Below are 19,479 nucleotides of genomic sequence, written 5' to 3'. Positions count from 1 at the left end.
AGAACTTGTCTCAAAATAAAAAGTTAAACAAGGGCGAGTGTCTTAGGGTTTCTCTTGCTGTGAAGAGACACCATGACCACAGCAACTCTTATAAAGGAAAACATTTCACTGTGGTGGTTCACTTACAGTTCAGAGGTTCAGTCCATTATCATCATGGTGGGAAGCGAGGCAGCGTGCAGGCAGACATGGTGCTGGAGAAGGAGCTGAGAGTTCTTACATCTTCACTCACAGGCAACAAGAAGTGGTCTGTCTCACTGGGCATGGCTTGAGCATGTATGAGACCTCAAAGTCTGCCTCCACGGTGGCACACTTCCTCCAACAGGACCACACCTATTTCAAAAAGGCCACACCTTCTAATGGTGCCACTCCCTTTGGGGGCCATTTTCTTTCAAACCACCACAGCTAGGGACATAGCTCAAAAGTAGAATGCTGGTCTGGCTTGTGTAAGGTCTTGTTCTAATTTCTTTCTCTTGTGATAAATACCATGACCCAAACCCTTATGATGACTAATACTGGCTATCAACTTGACATTCTTGGAAAGAGGGACCCTCCGCTGAGAAACCACCCACCAAACTGGTCTGTGAGACACTCTCTTGATTGCTAATTGATTGAGGAGGGCAGAGCCCATTGTGGGTGGTGCCATCTCTAGGCAGGTGGGCCTGGGCTGTACATGGCCCCTGCTTTAGTGTTTGCTCCAGGTTTCTGCCTTAACATCATTCCACGAAAAGATGAAGGAAATCTTAGCAACCTGAAAGATGAAAGAAATCTTTCCCTTCCTGAATTGCCTTTGGTCCTGGTATTTACCATGACTAAATTAGAACAGGCCTTAAACATGCCAGGCCAGGTTCAACCTCTGGGCTGTATCCCCAGCTCTCTTTTTATTTTGAGACAAGCTCTAAGTTGAGCATGTTGGCCTTGAACTTGGTAGTCCTCCTGCCTCAGCCTTGAGTGCAAATTGGATGAGAGGTCTATGTCACCAGGCCTGGCTTATTATCCCCATTTTACAGTTAAAGCAAGTTGGGTTCAGAGAGGTTACAAAGACCATCCAGCTTCCAGGCCTTCAGGGAACTTAGGATAAAACTTATCCTTATCATTTTTGGGTGGATCCCAGCAGCCATGCTAAAAATAAATGTTAAAAAAATTAAGATTAGTGTCTGATTTGTAACTGGCAGCCTAGCAACCAACTCCAGATTATTCTGTGACTTGGGAAGAGTCACATGGGAACCCACACACCGCAGCAAGCTACCATGCAGAGATGCAGGCTGCAACAACACAAAATCCCTCTTCCCTATTAGTCATTCTCTAATCTTGATTTCATGATGGTGTCAATCAAAAACGTCTGCTAAATGGGACTTCACACTTACCTAAAACGTGAAAGCTCCCGGAGAATCCTAGTGTCCCAGAATCGTTGCTATGTCCTTCTTGGTCAGATGGCTGGGTTCTCTTCTCTGTTACTCACAGGAACAAGGGCTTTCTGGGAACTGAGATGTACAAAATGAGATCAAGCAGGAAACTGAAACATTAAAAATTGGCACCACTCTGCGGCAAACTGTTAGAAAACACAGCTGCCATGTTAGTGCCATGTGATGTGGAGTGCTAGCCAGATGTGCGCATCACCTGCCTGAATACTGCCTCAAATACATTACACAATTGTGCACCACAAAGTTGTTTAGAACAGCCATTAAAAATATTTTAAAAGTGTGTGTGTGTGTGTGTGTGTGTGTGTGTGTGTACAGTGGGTGCAGATGCCAATGGAGGCCAGAAGAGGGCACTGGATCTCTTGGAGCTGGAGTTACAGCTGGTTGTGAGCTGCCACAGCAGGTGATGGGCACATCTGGTTGGTACTCCACCATGTTTTTCTAACAGTTTGCCACAAAGTGTTTGATGCCAATTTTTTATATCTCAGTTTCCTGCTTGATCTTATTTTCTACATCTCATATACATCCTTGTTCCTATAAGTAACATGAGAGGAGAACTGACCTGACCTGAGGTCCTCTGAGGAGCCATATGCACTGTTCCTTAACCTCTGGGTCATCTCTCCAGCTCCTCGATCAGCTATTTTAATGTTTTCTTTTTTACGCAATTTATAGAGCAGTTCTCAGAATGGTGGAACTAGCCCTGTCTCTCCCCGGATTTGCTGGTTATTAGTATTTTCCTCCACACACTTTCTCACGCATTGCTTGTCCTGAACCCTCTTTTGGATGATACTTTGTTGAGATCTGGTCCCTTTATCCATAAACACTTCAGAGTATATTTCCTAAGAAACAGTTTTCCAGGTAAGGAAATATTTTTTTCCCAGTCAAAATTCAAAATTAACATACAAACCCCCAGAATAAATTAACAATGGCAACTATGAAGAAAAGTACATTGCCTTATTTTTACTAAAAGAAAATACTTAGGATATTCCTAGACCTTGCCATAGTTCCTGGCACATAGTGGACACTCACAAAAACCTACCAATTTCAGAGAGCAAAACTTCAGGGGACATTTCATAATGTGAAGTTTTCCTAAAATAAATCAAAAGCATAAACAGCAACAGAGGCAGCCTTTATTACAGCCCTTTAGTACAGCCTTTAGTACAGCCTTTAGTACCTGTAGTTTGTAATTTTCACGGTAAAAAGGAGTGAGAAGCTTCAGATGCAAAGGACTTGGGGGACTACTTTGAAAAGATTTTACTTTTAGTATTGTTTTTAATTGTGTGTGTGCACATGCATGTGTGCACATACACACACACACTTGAGTGCAGGTGTCTACAGAACCCAGAAGGCGGCGTTGGATCCCTTGTGGCTGAGTTAGGCGAAGGCTGTGAGCCGCTCGATGTGCGTGCTGGGGACCAAATTCAGATCCTGAAAGAGCGGTCTATGTCCTCCACCACAGAGCTGTATCTCCAGATGCAGGGACTTCCTTCACAGACGACACTGAACAGTCTAGACCAGCGCGCCTTCCTCTTCCTCAAGGCTGTCTTTATAAGTAGCGGTTTCGGATGTACTCTCGGTACATGGCGGTGTCCTCTTTACCAAGGGGCTGCATGAAACCGTGGCTGGCCTGGATATGGGCGTGGAAGATCTCTGTGGACTTCCTGTCTACTCTCGGGGGCTGAACTTCGTAGATGTTGTCTTGCGAGAAAGCCGAGATGGGAGTTCTGTAAGAGAGGAGAAAGAAGGCTGCATTAGAGGGAAGAGAGGACAGGAAGGGCTGTGGGAACCACCTCTGCTGTCTCTCCTCTGGTTGAAGATTGCCGGATGAACACTGCCTGGGAGGAGGGCAGAGGCTCCTGTTCCTGGCCCTTATAGAACGGCAGCTTTATAGCTGTGTGTCCATCTGGCTCCATGGAAGCATCTTCAGGTGGTGGCTATACCTACATTTTGTTCTTTGGCCTTGCAGGCACTTGGTTTTTAAAGGAAGATCAAGTAGGAATCAATGAAGTAGGAGAGTAAGAATTCTGGCCAATGAGTTGACATCAGTAAGATATTGTACAAGCAGTCAGTCAATAAGAACCACTGTTCACTCATGTGTAACTTCTTCCCTGAAGTTCTGACATTCTAAAAGCTTTGACAACCAAAAAGCTACCCGAAACATCCAGCCCATCTCAGTCCTTTCTCACACAACTACATGCAAACATTAATGTGTCATATATGCATCAGACATGGCCTCAGATCTCACTGGGGATATTAGTATGAAGTGACTATATCTTGGTGTGCTAACACCCACTTCTTAATTCCACAGCACATCTGGCTTTCAGGTGAGGAGCTGTGGATCTGTGATACACAGCTGCCTTCCTTTCTGAAGGACTCAAGAATTCTCTATTCAAAAATGCCCCTCCGTTCTCACCCACCCCGACTACTACAGTGCCTGAAATCTCTATCCATCCCTTGGGGAAGGCACTGTCTCTAGGTCTTGCCAAAATTCATGGTGGGGGTGTCTGACACACCCTCGACTTTCAGCAATTTGAATGCCCACCAGTCACTGCGCAGTTAGCTGGGGGCAGGCGGGCCCTCAGGGCATGAGTCCACTAACAAGTCAGAAGTGACACAGAGGTTACACGTGAGTAGTGTGGCTGCTCATGTGTGTGCTTAGAGGTCCAGCAGAGGCCAGTGGTCAGGAGGGATGGAAAGCCAGATATGGTGAAGGAGAAGGACAAACAACAACACACTTCATTACTTGACCATCTTTTGAGAAGGTTCTACACACTCTGGCAACCGAGACAACATTCTGCTGGGCTGGGGACTCAGCCTTGCTCCTGTGCTCTGGGAGGAATCCCAGGCACCCTGGTGCTCACTATTTGCTTAGCTGGGACTCAAGAGCTAGGGGAGAGGGTGTGTAGTCAACATTCCAGGCAACTGGAATGTTAGCATTCTGCTGGAAACCGGGAAGTGTGGTACATCTGAAGGAAAAGAAAAATCATTAAGCGCTCATCCGTACCCCTGAATCTCTATCTTCAGAGGATGTGCTGCACTTAAACGTGGGCTTTTCTTGCTCCCCTCACAAGCCATTAAGGTAGAGTCTAGGGAGATGGCAAGCAGTTAGATTGACGGCCCTGCAAGCAAGAAGACCAGAGCTCAGACCCCTCGAACTCACAAACGCCAGGTGGACACAGTGGCTGCTCACAGTTCCAGCTTTGGAAGGCAGAGACAGAATCCCCAGAGCAGGCTGGCTGGCTGGACTAGCTGTAGCAGTGAGCTCTGGTTTTGACCGAGAGATCCTGCCTCAAAGAATAAAGTTGAAGAGAGATCAAGGAAGATTCCTGATATCGACCTCAGGCTTCTACACACACGTGCACATGTACATGCATACCTGCACACACACATGTGCCCCATACATGGAAACATGCATACATAAGCTCACACATGAAAAGGAGAGAGAGAGAGAGAGAGAGAGGAGAGAGGAGAGAGGGAGAGGGGGGAGAGAGAGAGAGAGAGAGAGAGAGAGAGAGAGAGAGAGAGAGTCATCAAGGGGGCTCAATGAAATGTGCCTTTGTTTATAACACACACTATCCTGTGATGGCTGGAGATTATAGGAAATCTCATTGAAATAAAACTGGAAGTGACTAGTCATTCCAGATGTACAAACATCTGTCTCTGTCTGTCTGTCTGTCTGTCTGTCTCTCTCTCTCTCTCTCTCTCTCTCTCACACACACACACACACACACACACACACACACATACACACACACACAAGAAAGACAGAGAGAATGGAAGGGGTTAGAAAGGGAAAGGAAGAAAGGGCCAGGTAAAAGAATCCTGAGATGGCTACATTTCATTGTGTGCCAGTGGATAGGACTCTGTTTCAAAATACAGACACAGCAGTACTGAATATCTGTGGTTAACACATTATTATGGTGAGTGACTAAGATAATATATCAATCTGAATATTCATAATTTGCCTCAGAAAAATATAGGAACTCCATAGTTAATTTAATTCAAGATGAACAGTTAGGCTTCATTAATGGTTCGTAATATTCAGGGCCGAACTACTATTTTAACCAGACCTCTTAACAAAGTGGTTCCGTTAGTTTTCAGAGATTACCATCAAATTAGGAAGCCCAGCATCTCCTGGACTCCACCGTCAGCACACCACCTGCACTGCTCCAGGGCCGGCTCCTTCTCAGAGCTCTTACACAGACACCATCTTATTTCTCAGTCACTATGGGGGAAGGAAGCATGGGTTTTACGCCCTCTGTTACTCAGATGAGCTTTTTGTACGGCTGAACTGATGGTCCCCATTTTCTCTTTGGATCCTGACCTTTGCATGGGACCCCATGTGCATGAGATTCCTGGCAAGAATCACAGGAGACATTCAACATGCAGTGGATGTTCAAGGGCACCCTCTGGGAACTAAAACCTTGTGATTAGCAGAGGAGGAGACCCTCCTGTCCCAGTGAGGGCCAGGGAAACCACAAATGGACCACACACTTCCATCCAATGCCTTTGATTTCTTACCAAGAAATAAACTGGGAGTCCTCACTCGCTTCCCAGAACCCGATTCACTGAAAGCAGAGTCTCAGAAAATGATGACAAACTCTGTAAATAGAAAATGCCATGCACTGGCTGACCTGGCTTCACAGAGTGTCAGGAAGGTTTAGGATTCCAACATAACCTCACTATTGTTTTACAACAACCCACCCAGGGAGCCAGGACCAACCTCCGATACTAAGTCTACAGTAGATGATAAAACTGCCATGTTAAAATATGTACTGCTGCATTTGGGTCAGAAGAAAGCTCGAGACCCCAATACTGCTGGAATAACAGAAAGAGAGCAGGAAGAACTAGATCACAAAGAACCTCTGTTTCTTGATCCAGTCACAAGGGGCCCCTCACAGACCTAAGCTGTAGTTCTCAAAGTATGGTCTGGCCAGCCAGCAGTACCAGCAGCACCTGGGACTCATCAGAACTACAGACTCTCAGCTCCTACGACAGCCCTACTGAGGCAGAGGACCTGAGGTGAGGTCAAGAAAAAGTGTTTTAATGAGCCTCCTGGATGATTCTGACACCTGCCAAAGCTTGACAGATCCCGGTCTAGCATGGCCGCTATCAGTTATATAGAAGAGAGATGTAGAATGCAAAAGGTCTTACTTAAATTTTTACAGTGGTGGGAATTGAACCCAGGGCCTTGGCATCTGAGACACACATACTACTACTGAGTCATACTCCAACTACTTAATTTTTTTCTTAAAGACAGGGTCTTACTACGTAGTCCAGGCTAGCCTTAGACTCACAACTTATTGCCTCAGATGTTTGAATATTGGAATTACAGGGTGTACCACCATGCCTGACTCCAGTTTTTTTTCTTGAGAAAAGGTCTTATCATGCATCTTAGGCTACCTTTGATCCCCTGCCTCTGCGTCCCAGGTGCTAGGAGCATAGAGCATTTGAAAACATGAACTTTCTTTTAAATGACAAAATGCCATAACGCTACACTGGAGTTTAATGTTTAGTTATAAAGATATGAGCAGCAATATTAGATTCACCTCTTAGTTTCTAATGAGTAGATTTTTTTTAACTTCCCCATAGACTTATGCATTTCTGAGGTGGGAAAGAAAACAACATCCATGACCCACACAGAGGCTGCTGGAAAGAAACAGGGAGAAATCGGACATCTCCCCTGCACAGTCTCTTATGAGATTGAAGACATCTGTTTCCAGATTAAAAAAAAAAAAAACAACTAGTATTTAAACACTACACACTGTAGAAATTGTGAGACTATTTTCTTTTATGCATTCCAGTAGACAGACTAGGTTATTATTATAATTTGATGACCAAAAAAAAAAAAAAATCTACATTTGCCTCCTGGCTTTAAACAGAGGGAATGTATTTTTAAGTTTTTCACAGCCTCAAAGGCAGAAGACCTATTGCCCCTCATTCAAATGCCAGTTGTTATTTCTGGACATAAAATATGATAATCACATGGCAGACTCATTTCTTTTTATCTATGAAGTTCAGTTCTATCTTGACAGTGTGTTCTGTATTTCCCTTCAAGGAATGTCGCGTTCTTAGTTAGGGTAATATATTTACCAATTCATTTACAGGCTTCTTAACATGTATTGTTTGATGCCTCAAACGTTGAGCACTGATGACATCCAGCCTTAACTGCTGCTTCTGCTCACAGAAGAGAAAGCACTACAGGCAGAAATTCATGAGACACACCAGATGTTTTCAAAGAAAACCCAGGGGTGCCCTTTAAAGCTGTGTTCAAAGCTGCTTTTAATACAGCCATTTCTGATAATAATCTCTACCTTAGACTTGACGCAGAACTAATGTCTGTGCCCCTTTATAGTTTAATTCTATTGTGAGGACTTCTCGGCCTTGCACACATTGAGTAACCAGTAAATGTACATTGGCTTGGGTAGGCCTGAGATGTTTTCGGAATTCAGTGACATCATGAGGATTTTATGGTTAGCGGGTTAAACTAATAGACAAAATTTGGTGGTTAAGCTATTAGACAACATTTAATTTTAACAACCATATATGATTCTCTTCCATATGTTAAAATCTTATGCCCTGTCTGTGATCAGCATTTGGAGTACATCAAACCCCATTAGGCATTTCCAGAAATTCTAGTAAGAGTTTGACTCGTAAGATCCATTTCCCTCCCCCGTGTTCTGTCTGTTGCCATCAACACTTTCGGTATTTTCTTCCACATGGTTGTTACATGCCTTGTTGATCGCAGCTTAGCCAGAGGATCAGATCGGGTGATGGTTTGAGGCCATCTGTCTCAGCCTTTCTGGGAGAAAACCTTCAGTAGGTCAAAACTCTGATTTGGTCTTCTAAGAGACGTAGGTCGTAGTGGAGCGAGACTTCAGCAAGCGCCCTAGCAACCTGTCTCTGCTCTGATCTGTCTTTGTTTCAGTCTCCACCAGGAAATACGAGCCCTATCATCTGCTGGTTCTTCCTTCCAGCGTCCTCAGCGTCGTCAGCCTTGGGGCTCTGGGTACTGTTCTCGCCTTTTCCATCAGTGTCCGCTGCTTCTCTCTAGTTCTTCCATCCAAGGGCTCGCATCTTTCCAACAAGGCACTCACGCATTGGAAGCCTAGTCTTGAGTCTACCGAGATGAGGCAGTGGAAATTTGTTCAGGTCTTGCAAAAAATAAAATTGATGTATTTACTTAGATGGAGACATCTAGCTCACATTCAGAGGGCTAGAATATAGACACCTAAGACCAAAATGCACCTCTCAAAGTCTACAATTTGATAGCAACTGGCTGTGTGTAGCAATTTAAACTTACCCCTAGCTGAATTTCAATTAAGTGTATTTAAAATAGTCTTCAGGACTACTTGCTGCATGCCAAGTGCACAACAGCCGCACGCAGCCAATGGCTACTGCGTTAGGCAGTGGAGATGGGGGCCTCACCATTACCACAGGAAGTTCCGTGTGGTGTGTTAGTCTAGAATGTCTTCTGCTGTCCTTTTCCTCCTCAGGAACGCTCAGTACTCTTGTCTTTCTATGCCCATCTTCCTATAAATACACGCCCAGCCCTCATTCCGGCTCTCATCCGGTTACTCGGTACTACAGCTCACATCCTTCTAAGAATTGTGTGTTATTCTTTTTGTCACTTTCACCACGTGATTCTTCCAAAGTGACATGAGTAAAGCTCCTTACAAATGTATGGCTTTAAACACACGGGCTGAGCTTCACTCTAGTGCAGCGTTAATCTTACAGGGTTCAAGTTACCGTATCCTTGTCCAGTGGCCGCTTCTTCAAGTCCCCCGGGTCCTGCTGACAGGACTTATCTCTGAGAGCTTTCTTGCCATCCGGATCGACAAGTTTCATTTTTATTTTAGATATTTCCTGACACAGGCCGGAATCAGCAACTTCTCCCAGAAGCCCTGGTTCACATTAGTGGGAAATTTGCATTCTAAGATTTCACTGCAGACCTGGGTGTGGTGATACTGTGTTCCCCAATATACTGTGAACACTAATAAACTTATCTGGAGTCAGAGAACGGAACAGCCACTAGATATAGAGGCCAGAAAATGGTGGCACTCATGCCTTTAATCCTAGCATTCCAAAGGCAGAGATCCCTCTGGATCTCTGTGAGTTCAAGTCCACACTGGAAACAGTCAGGCATAGTGACACACACCTTTAATCCCAGGAAGTGATGGCAGGAAGCAAAAAGGTATATAAGGCGTGAGGACCAGGAACTAGGGAGGTTAAGCTTTCAGGCTTTTGAGCAGCAGTTCAGCTGAGATCCATTTGGATGAGGACTCAGAGGCTTCCAGTCTGAGGAAACAGGATCAGCTTAGGAACTGGCAAGGTGAGATGGCTGTGGCTTGTTCTGCTTCTCTGCTCTTCCAGCTTTAACCCAATACCTGGCTTCAGGTTTGTTTTTATTAATAAGACCTTTTAAGATTCGTGCTACACCTGGGAATTCTCATTATCAAACCTGTGTGTGTGTGTGTGTGTGTGCGTGCGTGTGTGCGTGTGTGTGCGTGTGTGCGTGTGTGTGTGTGTGTGTGTGTGTGTGTGTTTCATGCCAAGGATGATGAACAAAGATGACAGAATTTATAAATACTGATGCTTTGTTTATCTCACACAAGCACACAGCAGCCCCAGAATATCAAGGCTACCACTGCCAGCATCAGTGCGGTCCCTGAGAACAGACCTTGCCTGTGTATGCTCTTCCTGTCTTAGCTCTGTCAGAGCTGTGTAACATACAGGAATGCACACTATTGACCGCAGAGGTATGGCATCTCGGCCTCTCCCTTAAACCTTTATTTTGGATCTACGGACAACCATGGTTTACTAGTGACAATGAGTTTTATATCAGTGTCTGTGCTCATCAGCTTTCTATCACTGTGACAAAATACTTGGGATAATCGGCTTACAATGAGAGGAAAGGTTTCTCTTTACTCACAGATTTAAGAATTTAATCTATGGTCTGTTGGTCCATTGCTTTGGGGCCCGTAGTGAGGCCATGTGTCCTGGTAGGAGCGTGTGATAGAAGCTGCTATGATGCAGACAGTGGATGAGGAGAGGCCAGAGGCTCATCATCCCCTTTAGAGGCACCCCTGATGAGCTCACTGCCTTGCACTAGGCCTTCCTTCACAGGCAGGCACCACTGCCTCTCCAGAGCGCCACCAGCTTTAGCACACAGGCCTTCAGCATCACTCCCCCGAGGCACAGAGACGCCTCTAGCCCTACTGTCTAAATCTCCTTTCTGCTGTCCACGGAAACGATATCCCTGGTTCTCACTGACAATGAAACCCTCTCTATTTTTACACTTAATAGCTTTGCAGATGGTGTCCTTGGCTCACGTTTTTTTTCTTGATAGTTTGAAACACACTATCACTTCTTTTCCTGGGCTGAGGTATTGTAGCCACCACACCTATGACAATCTAGTATTCTTTCCACAGGAAGTCTCTATGGACGCGTACGGAAGCCTCCAGGATGCTCACCCCTAAGGGTTACTTACACACCTGGTGTTAGTCAGCACAGGCCGACATGCTCAGGTGTACAGTGTGCTCTTATGACACCAGCTTAGGAGTTTCACACACCAGACTGGTTTTTCTTTTCGCAACACTGTTTTGGTAGTTTTTCTTTTTCAGGGTGTCTATTTATCCATGTTAAATCTTTGCCTATTGTCAGCACTTTAAATCAGTTCAATATCTTCTTTTGTTCTGAATTTAAGGGTTTTTGTATTTTAGTCCATTATGAACTGGCACACTGCACTGCCAGCCTTTTACGGACTCATCTCGCTGCTGGCACGTGTTTGTAGGCTCCATGTTCCATTGCTGCGTACTCTGAGTTTCCCTGTGGAAGGCGGTGAGGCTCAGGAGACCATCCCTCACTTCCCAGCGCTCCCCCTTCCATTGCAGCATCACTATGCACAAAAGCACACCAGCTTGTCCTCTAGGCTTTGTGTGCGGATTCTTACGTCTTTTTCTTTCTTTCCTTCCTTCCTTCCTTTCTTTCTTTTTAAAGATTTATTTATTTATTATGTACACAGTGTTCTGTCTGCATGGTATGCCTGCAGACCAGAAGAGGGCACCAGATCTCATTACGGATGGTTGTGAGCCACCATGTGGTTGCTGGGAATTGAACTCAGGACCTCTGGAAGAACAGCCAGTGCTCTTAACCTCTGAGCCATCTCTCCAGCCCCATGTTTTTGGTTTTTGAGGAAGGGTCTCATGTAGCCCAGGCTAGGCTTGAACTTGCTATGCAGCCTTGAATGCTCGATCCTTCTGCCTTCCTCCCAAGTGCTGGGATGCAGGGCATGTGCCTGCCTGGCTCCCTCATCTTCACGGTCAATGTCCTGCTCCATTCTGACACATCAGTAATTTCTCCACACATCTGTTTGCTTTCCAGGCAGGGAGCCTTGGTTAGTGGTTTCAAGAGTTTAAGTGATCTAGTCAGCTCCACCCCTTTGAGAACTCACCAAGGACAGCTGGACACATCTGGAGCAACCCCTCCCAGCTTCAGCAGCCACACTAACATTACCAGCTATGACTTCCAGTGGGTACCTGTCAGCTACTCCTGGGTCCTTGTGTTCTGAGCCTCATCAGATACCCTGGCTCCTTCCTCATTTCTTCCTCATGCACAAGCCCTGGCGTTATCCCCGCGATCTACCTCTGTTCTGAGATTCGTTGAGTCCCCTGCAGGGTAGTCCGAGCTGAGCACTGTCTGTGGGTGATGCCGTTCGGGTCTGTACTGTCACGTGTTCACAGCTTGGCTGCCCGCTGAAGGGCTCCGGGGAGGTGACGGGATCGTGAGAACTCCGACATCACCACCGACTGACCTACTGATGGATCCATCATTTGGGAAGAGCAGGGATGCAGGAGGTGAAGCCTGATTGGAGGAAGTCTCTGAGTGGCAGATCTTTTCCTGGGCTCTTCCCCTGCCACTTCTGCTTCCTGCCTGGTGTGAGGGGAGCAACCTTACCCCCCACCCCACCATGATGCTTTGCTCTGCCATGACCAGAAATAATGGAATCAGCATGTATGGACTAATAACTCTGAAATCACGACCCCCAAACAAATCTATCCTCTTTTTCAGTTGTTTCCATCAGATATTTGTTACAATGAGAAAGTGACAACATCATGGCCATTCAGTTTTGCTATCCAACTCTTTCTGGTTTTGTGTGAAGATTCAGGGATAGACAGTTGTAAATTATTATATTTGGGCTGGCAAGATGGCTCCATGGTAAAGGTATGGGCTGCCAAGCCTGATGACCTGCGTTTGGTCCCTGGAACCCACATGGTGGAAGAAGATGGCAGATTCCCACAAGCTGTCCTCTGACGGATACATATGCAATAGTGCGGGGTGTGTGTGTGTGTGTGTGTGTGTGTGTGTGTGCGTGTGTGCGTGCGCGCGCACAAATAAACAGAAAACAAAATAGAAAACAAAAACCTCTTGTATTCTTCCCGGAACCCAACAGACACATTTATCTTAAAGTGCATTTTCACACCTCTCCCGAACGGACAACAAATGAAAGGCCTGCTGCCTGACTGGCCCCGCCTGCCCTGTCCTCACTGCACAGCCATGCGAGGGCTGTTCTCTCAGAAGATCACCCACCTACTCCCATGGTCCCCTCTGGCAGACCTCACTCTCCTTGGAGACAGCGAGCCCACTGCAGGAGTCCGGATGGGGCTGCTCTTATCTCCCTTCCTGATAGCACTACTTCCCTTTGCCCCACAGCATCTGGGAGCAGACAGTCTGTTAATGGGTTACCAGGTCACACAAAGCCTTCTGCGGGCTTGATGAAGAGAGCTGTGCACACCCGGGACCTCGGACTTTCAAGCTCTACTATAATGCAGAGTGGGCAGCTGGGTGGCTGGAGGGACAGACTATGATGGAGAAGATCAGATTCTTCAGTACTGACTCAAACTCTCCTTCCAGGATACTGAGTTCACTGAAAAGAAAAAGGAAAAACAAAAACAACCCCCCCCCCAAAAAAAACAAAACCCAACCATCCCAGACTCCCTTGGCATCTGGCTTCAAAATGTGACCATGGTTTTATTTACTGTGGCATTCACACGATGCTTGGATTTACAGCCGGGTCACACAGACAGAAATACCTACTCTGTAGATGGAGGCAAAGGTGACTGCATTCTTCCTGCCGCAGAGCAGCAGGAACTTCCTGTGTGTGGCTGAGGAGGCTGTTTTGGAGCCAGCAGCTGATGTGACAGCTTCCTGTCCAAGGCAGATGCGGCGGTCCCTCAGACGGCACGCCATGCAGTGGCCCTCTGATGGCATGGCATGCCGCGCCCCCCCCCCCCCCCCCGATGGCACACCATGCGGCAGCCCCTCTCATGGCACAGTATATGGGGTTTCCACATACCCCACACAATTTCCTGCAGCATTAACATCTTCCAATAACAGTAAGTTATCGCCAGCTAGATTCTACACGTCGTTTTCACCTAACATCCTCCTTGTCCCAGAACAATGTCCAGGAGTCGTGTCGGCCATCAGGACTCCTCAGGCTCCTCCTGGCAGTGACTGGCCTTGACAGCCCTGGAGCACACTTCACCCACCTCCCTTTAAAGGTCTCCTCCAGTTCACTTAAAAGAGAACATGGTCTACAAACGACTGAAACAAGACAGCTGTGGAGCCGGGAGCCTTCAAGATGGAACCCAGCTGCTGTAACCGCCACTCCTGGGGCTCCCCCCAGTGAGGCGATGTGTAGCATGGAGTTCTGGGTGCTCTGTGTACTGTACATTCAGACAACTGAGGAAATGCCTCTAAAGGCTCCGGCGGAGCTCCAGTTCCCATCCTGGCTGACCGGGAGCTAGAAATGCACAAGTGTGCAATGCACAGATCTCCAGGACTCACGTCAGGGGCGCTGGCTCAGTGTCTCCAGCAAGACAGCCTTGACATCTGTGTTTGGTATCTGTTTTTTTTTTTTTTTTTCAAGAAGGCTAAATTCTTTTTGAATTTAGAAGATTACAAAGAAAACATGGTCCACACGTGGTATCATCATCAACATGAGTAAAAACATAAATGGGAAATTCAGAGAGAAGCCCATGGTCCCAGATGGAAACTAAGCCCCTCCCTGCAGTCACGCAGGTAACCATTTTCAGGGACACTAGAAGCACTCCTGGTTTGGGTTTTGGAACTGTACTTCAATAGGCTTACGCAGTGGTTTGAGAAAGAACGGCCCCAGAGCTCAGATATTTGAATGCTTGGTCACCAAGGAATGGAACTGTTTGAAAGGATTAGGAGGTGTGGCCTTGTTGGAGTAGATGTGGCCTTACTGGAGAAACTGTGTGCTGGAGATGGGCTTTGAGGTTTCAGAAAGGCCACATCAGGCTTAGTCTGTCTGTCTGTCTGTCTGTCTGTCTGTCTGTCTCTCTCTCTCTCTCTCTCCCTCCCTCCCTATGGATCAGGATGTAAAGCTATCAGTCACTTCTCCAGAACCATGTCTGTCTGCACGCCACCACGTTCCTCACCATGATGATAATGGACTAAGCCTCTGAAACTGTAAACAAGCCCCCAATTAAATGCTTTTCTTTATAAGAGTTGCCTTGGTCATGGTATCTCTTCACAGCAACGGGACAGTGATGAAGATACCATGCTACCTCAGTATAACCAGATTTCTGGAAGCCAAGACTCTGGGAGAAATTTCACTGTGGTGAAGAGGATGCCTGTTCAGTACTGAAACCCATTACAGAATTATAAAGCCATGTTCCTGCTCCCCCTCCTCTCCCCTACACAAACCAGCTCTAAAGCCATCCCCTGGACAGACATCTGCACAGGGAGGCAGCCTTTGACAGCCGGGGGGTGCCAGGACCCAGATGGCATGAGGGCACACACTGTCCTGGGGCAGCTGGACTGGGTACTGGGCCCATCTAAGCGGAGGAGAACATCCTTAAGGTTGGTGTCTCCATACAGGACTCAGAGCCTGAACAGAGGGTATCTGTCCTGGGGACAGGCCTGGACGAGGGGTGATGGGGTATTAATTACACATGGGGACTAATCAAATAAGCATAATAAGGGTAATGGGAGCCAATTTCTCCCTGTGGGGAAGGGTGGCATTAGCATGGAAAGGGAGAAGTCTGGAATAAACCCCGGATACTTTCGTAATTAGAAAAGCATCATGACAAACCCACCGATACAAATGTATTTTATCTATATTTACAAAGAGGCTGGATACTTATGATATGTATAAGAATAGATACAGACTAGATCATCTGCACTTCTGTATGGCACCGTGGCATGTGCTGTTTGAGTGGGCAGGGACCCTGCAGCACAATGGGGACACCGAGTGCCCAGAGCTTGGCTTTAATGTAATTTTCCACTAAACAGAATCAGGGACCCTCAGAGGAGTGACTGATTTCAGGGCTAGGGCAGGCAAAGAACACGATGAGCCCAAAGCATCTTGTGCCGGCAATTGGGAAGCGCTCTAAGAAAGATGAGAACATGTTCGAAGGGCACGGGGGCAGCAGACGCAACGCCAGGGAACCGGCGGACAATTGGAGTATCAAAACGGACGATGACCATGATGGGCTATGTCCCACTGAATATAGTAATTCGAGATCTCACAGTGAGAAAAATAAACATAGGAAAAATGCAAGGTTTGATGAATGAAGGTTATTTCTAAAATTTCCAGGTGCTTTTTTAAAATATTCATTAATTAAAAGAGTAATTCCACAGTAGAAAAGTTCAGAGAATACTACTTTAATCAAGAAATTGAAATATCATTACAAGTCAAAATTGTCATCCGATGGGATGTGATGAACGGTCACATCACTTGTGTAGTAAGTAGTTCTGCCTGTGTTCATGATGTTTCTTAAGCCAACAGACATTTACTCTGTTTCAGTCTGGCTACTACTACAGAACTAGCCAGGAACTTAGGGTTCTGGCTCAAAGTCTCTCACAGGGCTGCTGCCAACCCACCGGCGACAGCCACCATCAACTCAAGACTGACCTGGGGCTGGGAATCTGACCCTCCAAGCTCATTCACATGGTTGACAAGATCAGTTCCTCGCAGTGGGCTAGATGTTTTAGCTTTTCCTGCATCTGTGCATAGGGCTGCTCGCAACACAAAAGCTTGCTTTTCCCAAACAACTGACCCCACAGATCACTTCAAAACCTAGTCACTTCTGCGGTACACACTTGGCTAGTAGTTTGCATTTTAAATCACCCCCACAGGCCTATGCTTTAGAGGCTCAGGTTGCCAGCTTGGAGCCCTGATAGGAGGAGGTAGCTGAGCCCTGAAGAGAGGTGGGATCTAGAAGGTGGGTCTTGGGTAAGTCGGATGCGTGGCAGGGACTATGAGATCCCAGCCCCTTCTTCTTGCAGCAGATATATCTGCTCTGCCACATCCTCCATTCTTATCCTCTGCTCTGCTGAAGGGCAATGGTGCATGGACTGGAACCCCAGATTGTGAGCCCAAAGAAACTCTTCTCTTTACAAGGTAATTGTCTCGGGTGTTTTGTTATAGTGGGAGAAAGCTGGCTAAAACACTCATGCCAGGGAAGCAGTCCTGGAACAAAGTGGGAGGGGATGTTACTGGGGTGTGAATAATAGAAGTAAGGCCAGTTTGAAGGCTAGCTACTGCACTTGGGTATAACCATAACAAACTAAATCAATGGCCCGTCTATAAAACAACTGACCTGTATGCTGTGAATATGTGTTGCTCTGATTGGTTGATAAATAAAGCTGTATTGGCCTATGTCAGGGCAGGATGGGGCCAGGTGGGAAAAATCCAAGAAAGATAGGAGAGGAGAGAGGAGAGAGGGGGAGACGCCAGCCGCTATCCAAGGCGCAATGCCACAGCCAGGTGGCAACATACAGATTAATAGAAATGGGCTGAGTTAAGTTGTAAGAGCTAGTTAGCAAGAAACCTGAGCCAACAGGCCACAGTATTGGTAATTAATATAAGCCTCTGTGTAATTATTTTATTATGCAGCTGTGGGACCTTGGTGCTGGGCAGGACTGGAGAAACTTACAGCTTCACCTGTATTCTTCAAAGTGTCTTCAAAGAGTGGGGGTGTTCCAGAATGAAGGAGACTGTAACAACTAAATGCAGTGTGAGGTTCTAGACTGGACCCTCTCCTAGTCAAGGATGTCACTGGGTCAACTGGTGAGACCTGAATGGGCTTCTGAGGCTGAAGCAGTAGCAATATATGGATGCTAGTTTCCTGAATTGCTATGATCTTGGAGATACTCTCCCGTGTAGGAAATGCCCACTATGGAAGAATCAGGGTATGGCTGCTGGGGAACAGAGAGAGGGGGTATCAGGTCTGCTGAAATAGGGGTGTCAGTGTCTGCTCTGTAACTGCAACTTTTAGGTAGACCTGAGGTTATTTTCAAATTAAAAGGGCGTATCATTCTAAACACAAGAGGCATTTAAAGTTGTCTAAGTTAAACTATTACATAGAATTCTAAGAAACTGGTACTTTTAATAGGCCAGAAATATGTGAATTTTGGTAATGCGAACGTTGGTAATTTCATGTATAAGAAAATTCAAACAAATCAATAACACCAAAGATAACGAAATTCTGGCTTTCAGTAAAACATGTAAACGTGCCCTCTCAGCCTCTTCTGCAATCACTCACCTGGTCCAGTGTCTGCGGCGGCCGCTCTTCAAGATCCATCACGACAGATCTGCTGTCATGAGGTCTATTTTAGAAATGATCCCTGAGTTCACATTTCTCCTTAGACCAAGTCCCACTTCTCTGCCACTCTTTACAGCGTCAATTTCTGAACGAGTGGCTTCCACTCCCATACGTTCCCATTCATTTCCCACTTTCCCTCGATTCGCTGAGGGTGGTCTGGTACAGCGACCGCCCCTAAAAGCTTGCCCAGCAGGTCACCCAGCTCCCTTCTGCCTACGCCAATACCGGAGCTGTCTGTACTCAGCACTGGCCACTCCTTCCTTCTAGAAGCGCATTCTTCCCCTGTGAAGCCACATCCGTCTGTTGCTCTCTCTGCCTGCATCCCGGGCCCTTACAACACATCCTCCTCGAAGCACCTACGGTCAGCTGGCAGAGAAGGCAGGCAGGCCCACCACTCTCATTGCCTTCCAGCAGCTTCCCACGGAACGGCCTCACACCTAAGCCCCTGCGAGTGCTCTGCTGAGATCTGCCCCCACCCAACCTTACCCTACCCGAGAGCACCTCGGTCGTGCCTCTTGCCATCTTTTGCTTCCCAGATGTGCCAAGTGAGTTCCTGCCTAGGCCTTAGTGTATGTTCTCTCTGCACTGGACATGTTCCCAGTCATCTCACAGAAGACTCTTTTTCAACTCAATCTCAGGTTAGTTCCTCTAAGACACCTGCTTTGTGCACACAGCACTCGAGAGGCAGAGGCAGGCTGAGCTCCGTGAGTTCCAGGCCAAGCAAGGCTACATAGCGAGATCCCATCTCAAACAAACAAAAATACAAAACCTCAAAACAAATGAACCAAACAAAAAGCCTAATCTAGAATGGTGGCAGACCCTCACTTGCCCCAACCACAACCGTTTCCTTGGTTTGTGTTCTTCAAGGCATTTACTCCAACAAGAAATTGTCTCATTTAAGAGGTTGCTGATTCATCCCGCATACCCTAGACCAGAAGGACTGAAGGACTCAGACAGTCTTGATCATTATTGTCTGCCCAGTGACAGCAGCACCCGACAGGCTGTAAGTGCTTAATACACATCTAGCAAAGAAATGAATCGCCCATGTTCTGCTTCAAGCTGTTAATAATCCCAGCTCTCACTTAGACTCGTGGTTGGGATCCTGATAATTACATATTTTTAGAAATTACTTTTATTTCAGATCCCTTTTGCTCGACCTCAGAGCAAATGAAGAGGTGTTACCACAGTGCCACAACAATGAGCATCCACCTGAGCACTCTGGGTAATGCAACAACATGACTCTCAAGGACGGAGACTCCCATTGCCATGGATAGAGCTAACTATTTCGAAGATTTTCTCTTCAGGAATCTCAAATCTTCCTCCTGATATGTTCCACTTACTGGTCCCCAAATCAACTTAAAACCCCTGCTTTCCCTCACAGTGATTCAAACACTACTTAAGGAGGAGATCACATGACTTCTAATCCT

General features: G+C 46.5%; 1 protein-coding gene across 1 annotated transcript in view; it reads right to left on the bottom strand.

Annotated features, from left to right (window-relative positions):
• Positions 1–2,528: 2,528 nt before the first annotated feature.
• Positions 2,529–19,479, bottom strand: part of Fig4 (FIG4 phosphoinositide 5-phosphatase) — a 110,389-nt gene continuing 93,438 nt past the window's right edge. Inside the window, exon 23 of the mRNA XM_028890232.2 lies at positions 2,529–3,142. Coding sequence (XP_028746065.1) covers positions 2,965–3,142 — 178 coding nt within the window. The 3' untranslated portion in view covers positions 2,529–2,964. The remainder of the gene's footprint in view (positions 3,143–19,479) is intronic.

The sequence above is a fragment of the Peromyscus leucopus genome, chromosome 8a, assembly GCF_004664715.2.
Source record: "Peromyscus leucopus breed LL Stock chromosome 8a, UCI_PerLeu_2.1, whole genome shotgun sequence".
Taxonomy (NCBI): domain Eukaryota; kingdom Metazoa; phylum Chordata; class Mammalia; order Rodentia; family Cricetidae; genus Peromyscus; species Peromyscus leucopus.
This window is presented reverse-complemented; position numbering and strand designations above follow the sequence as displayed.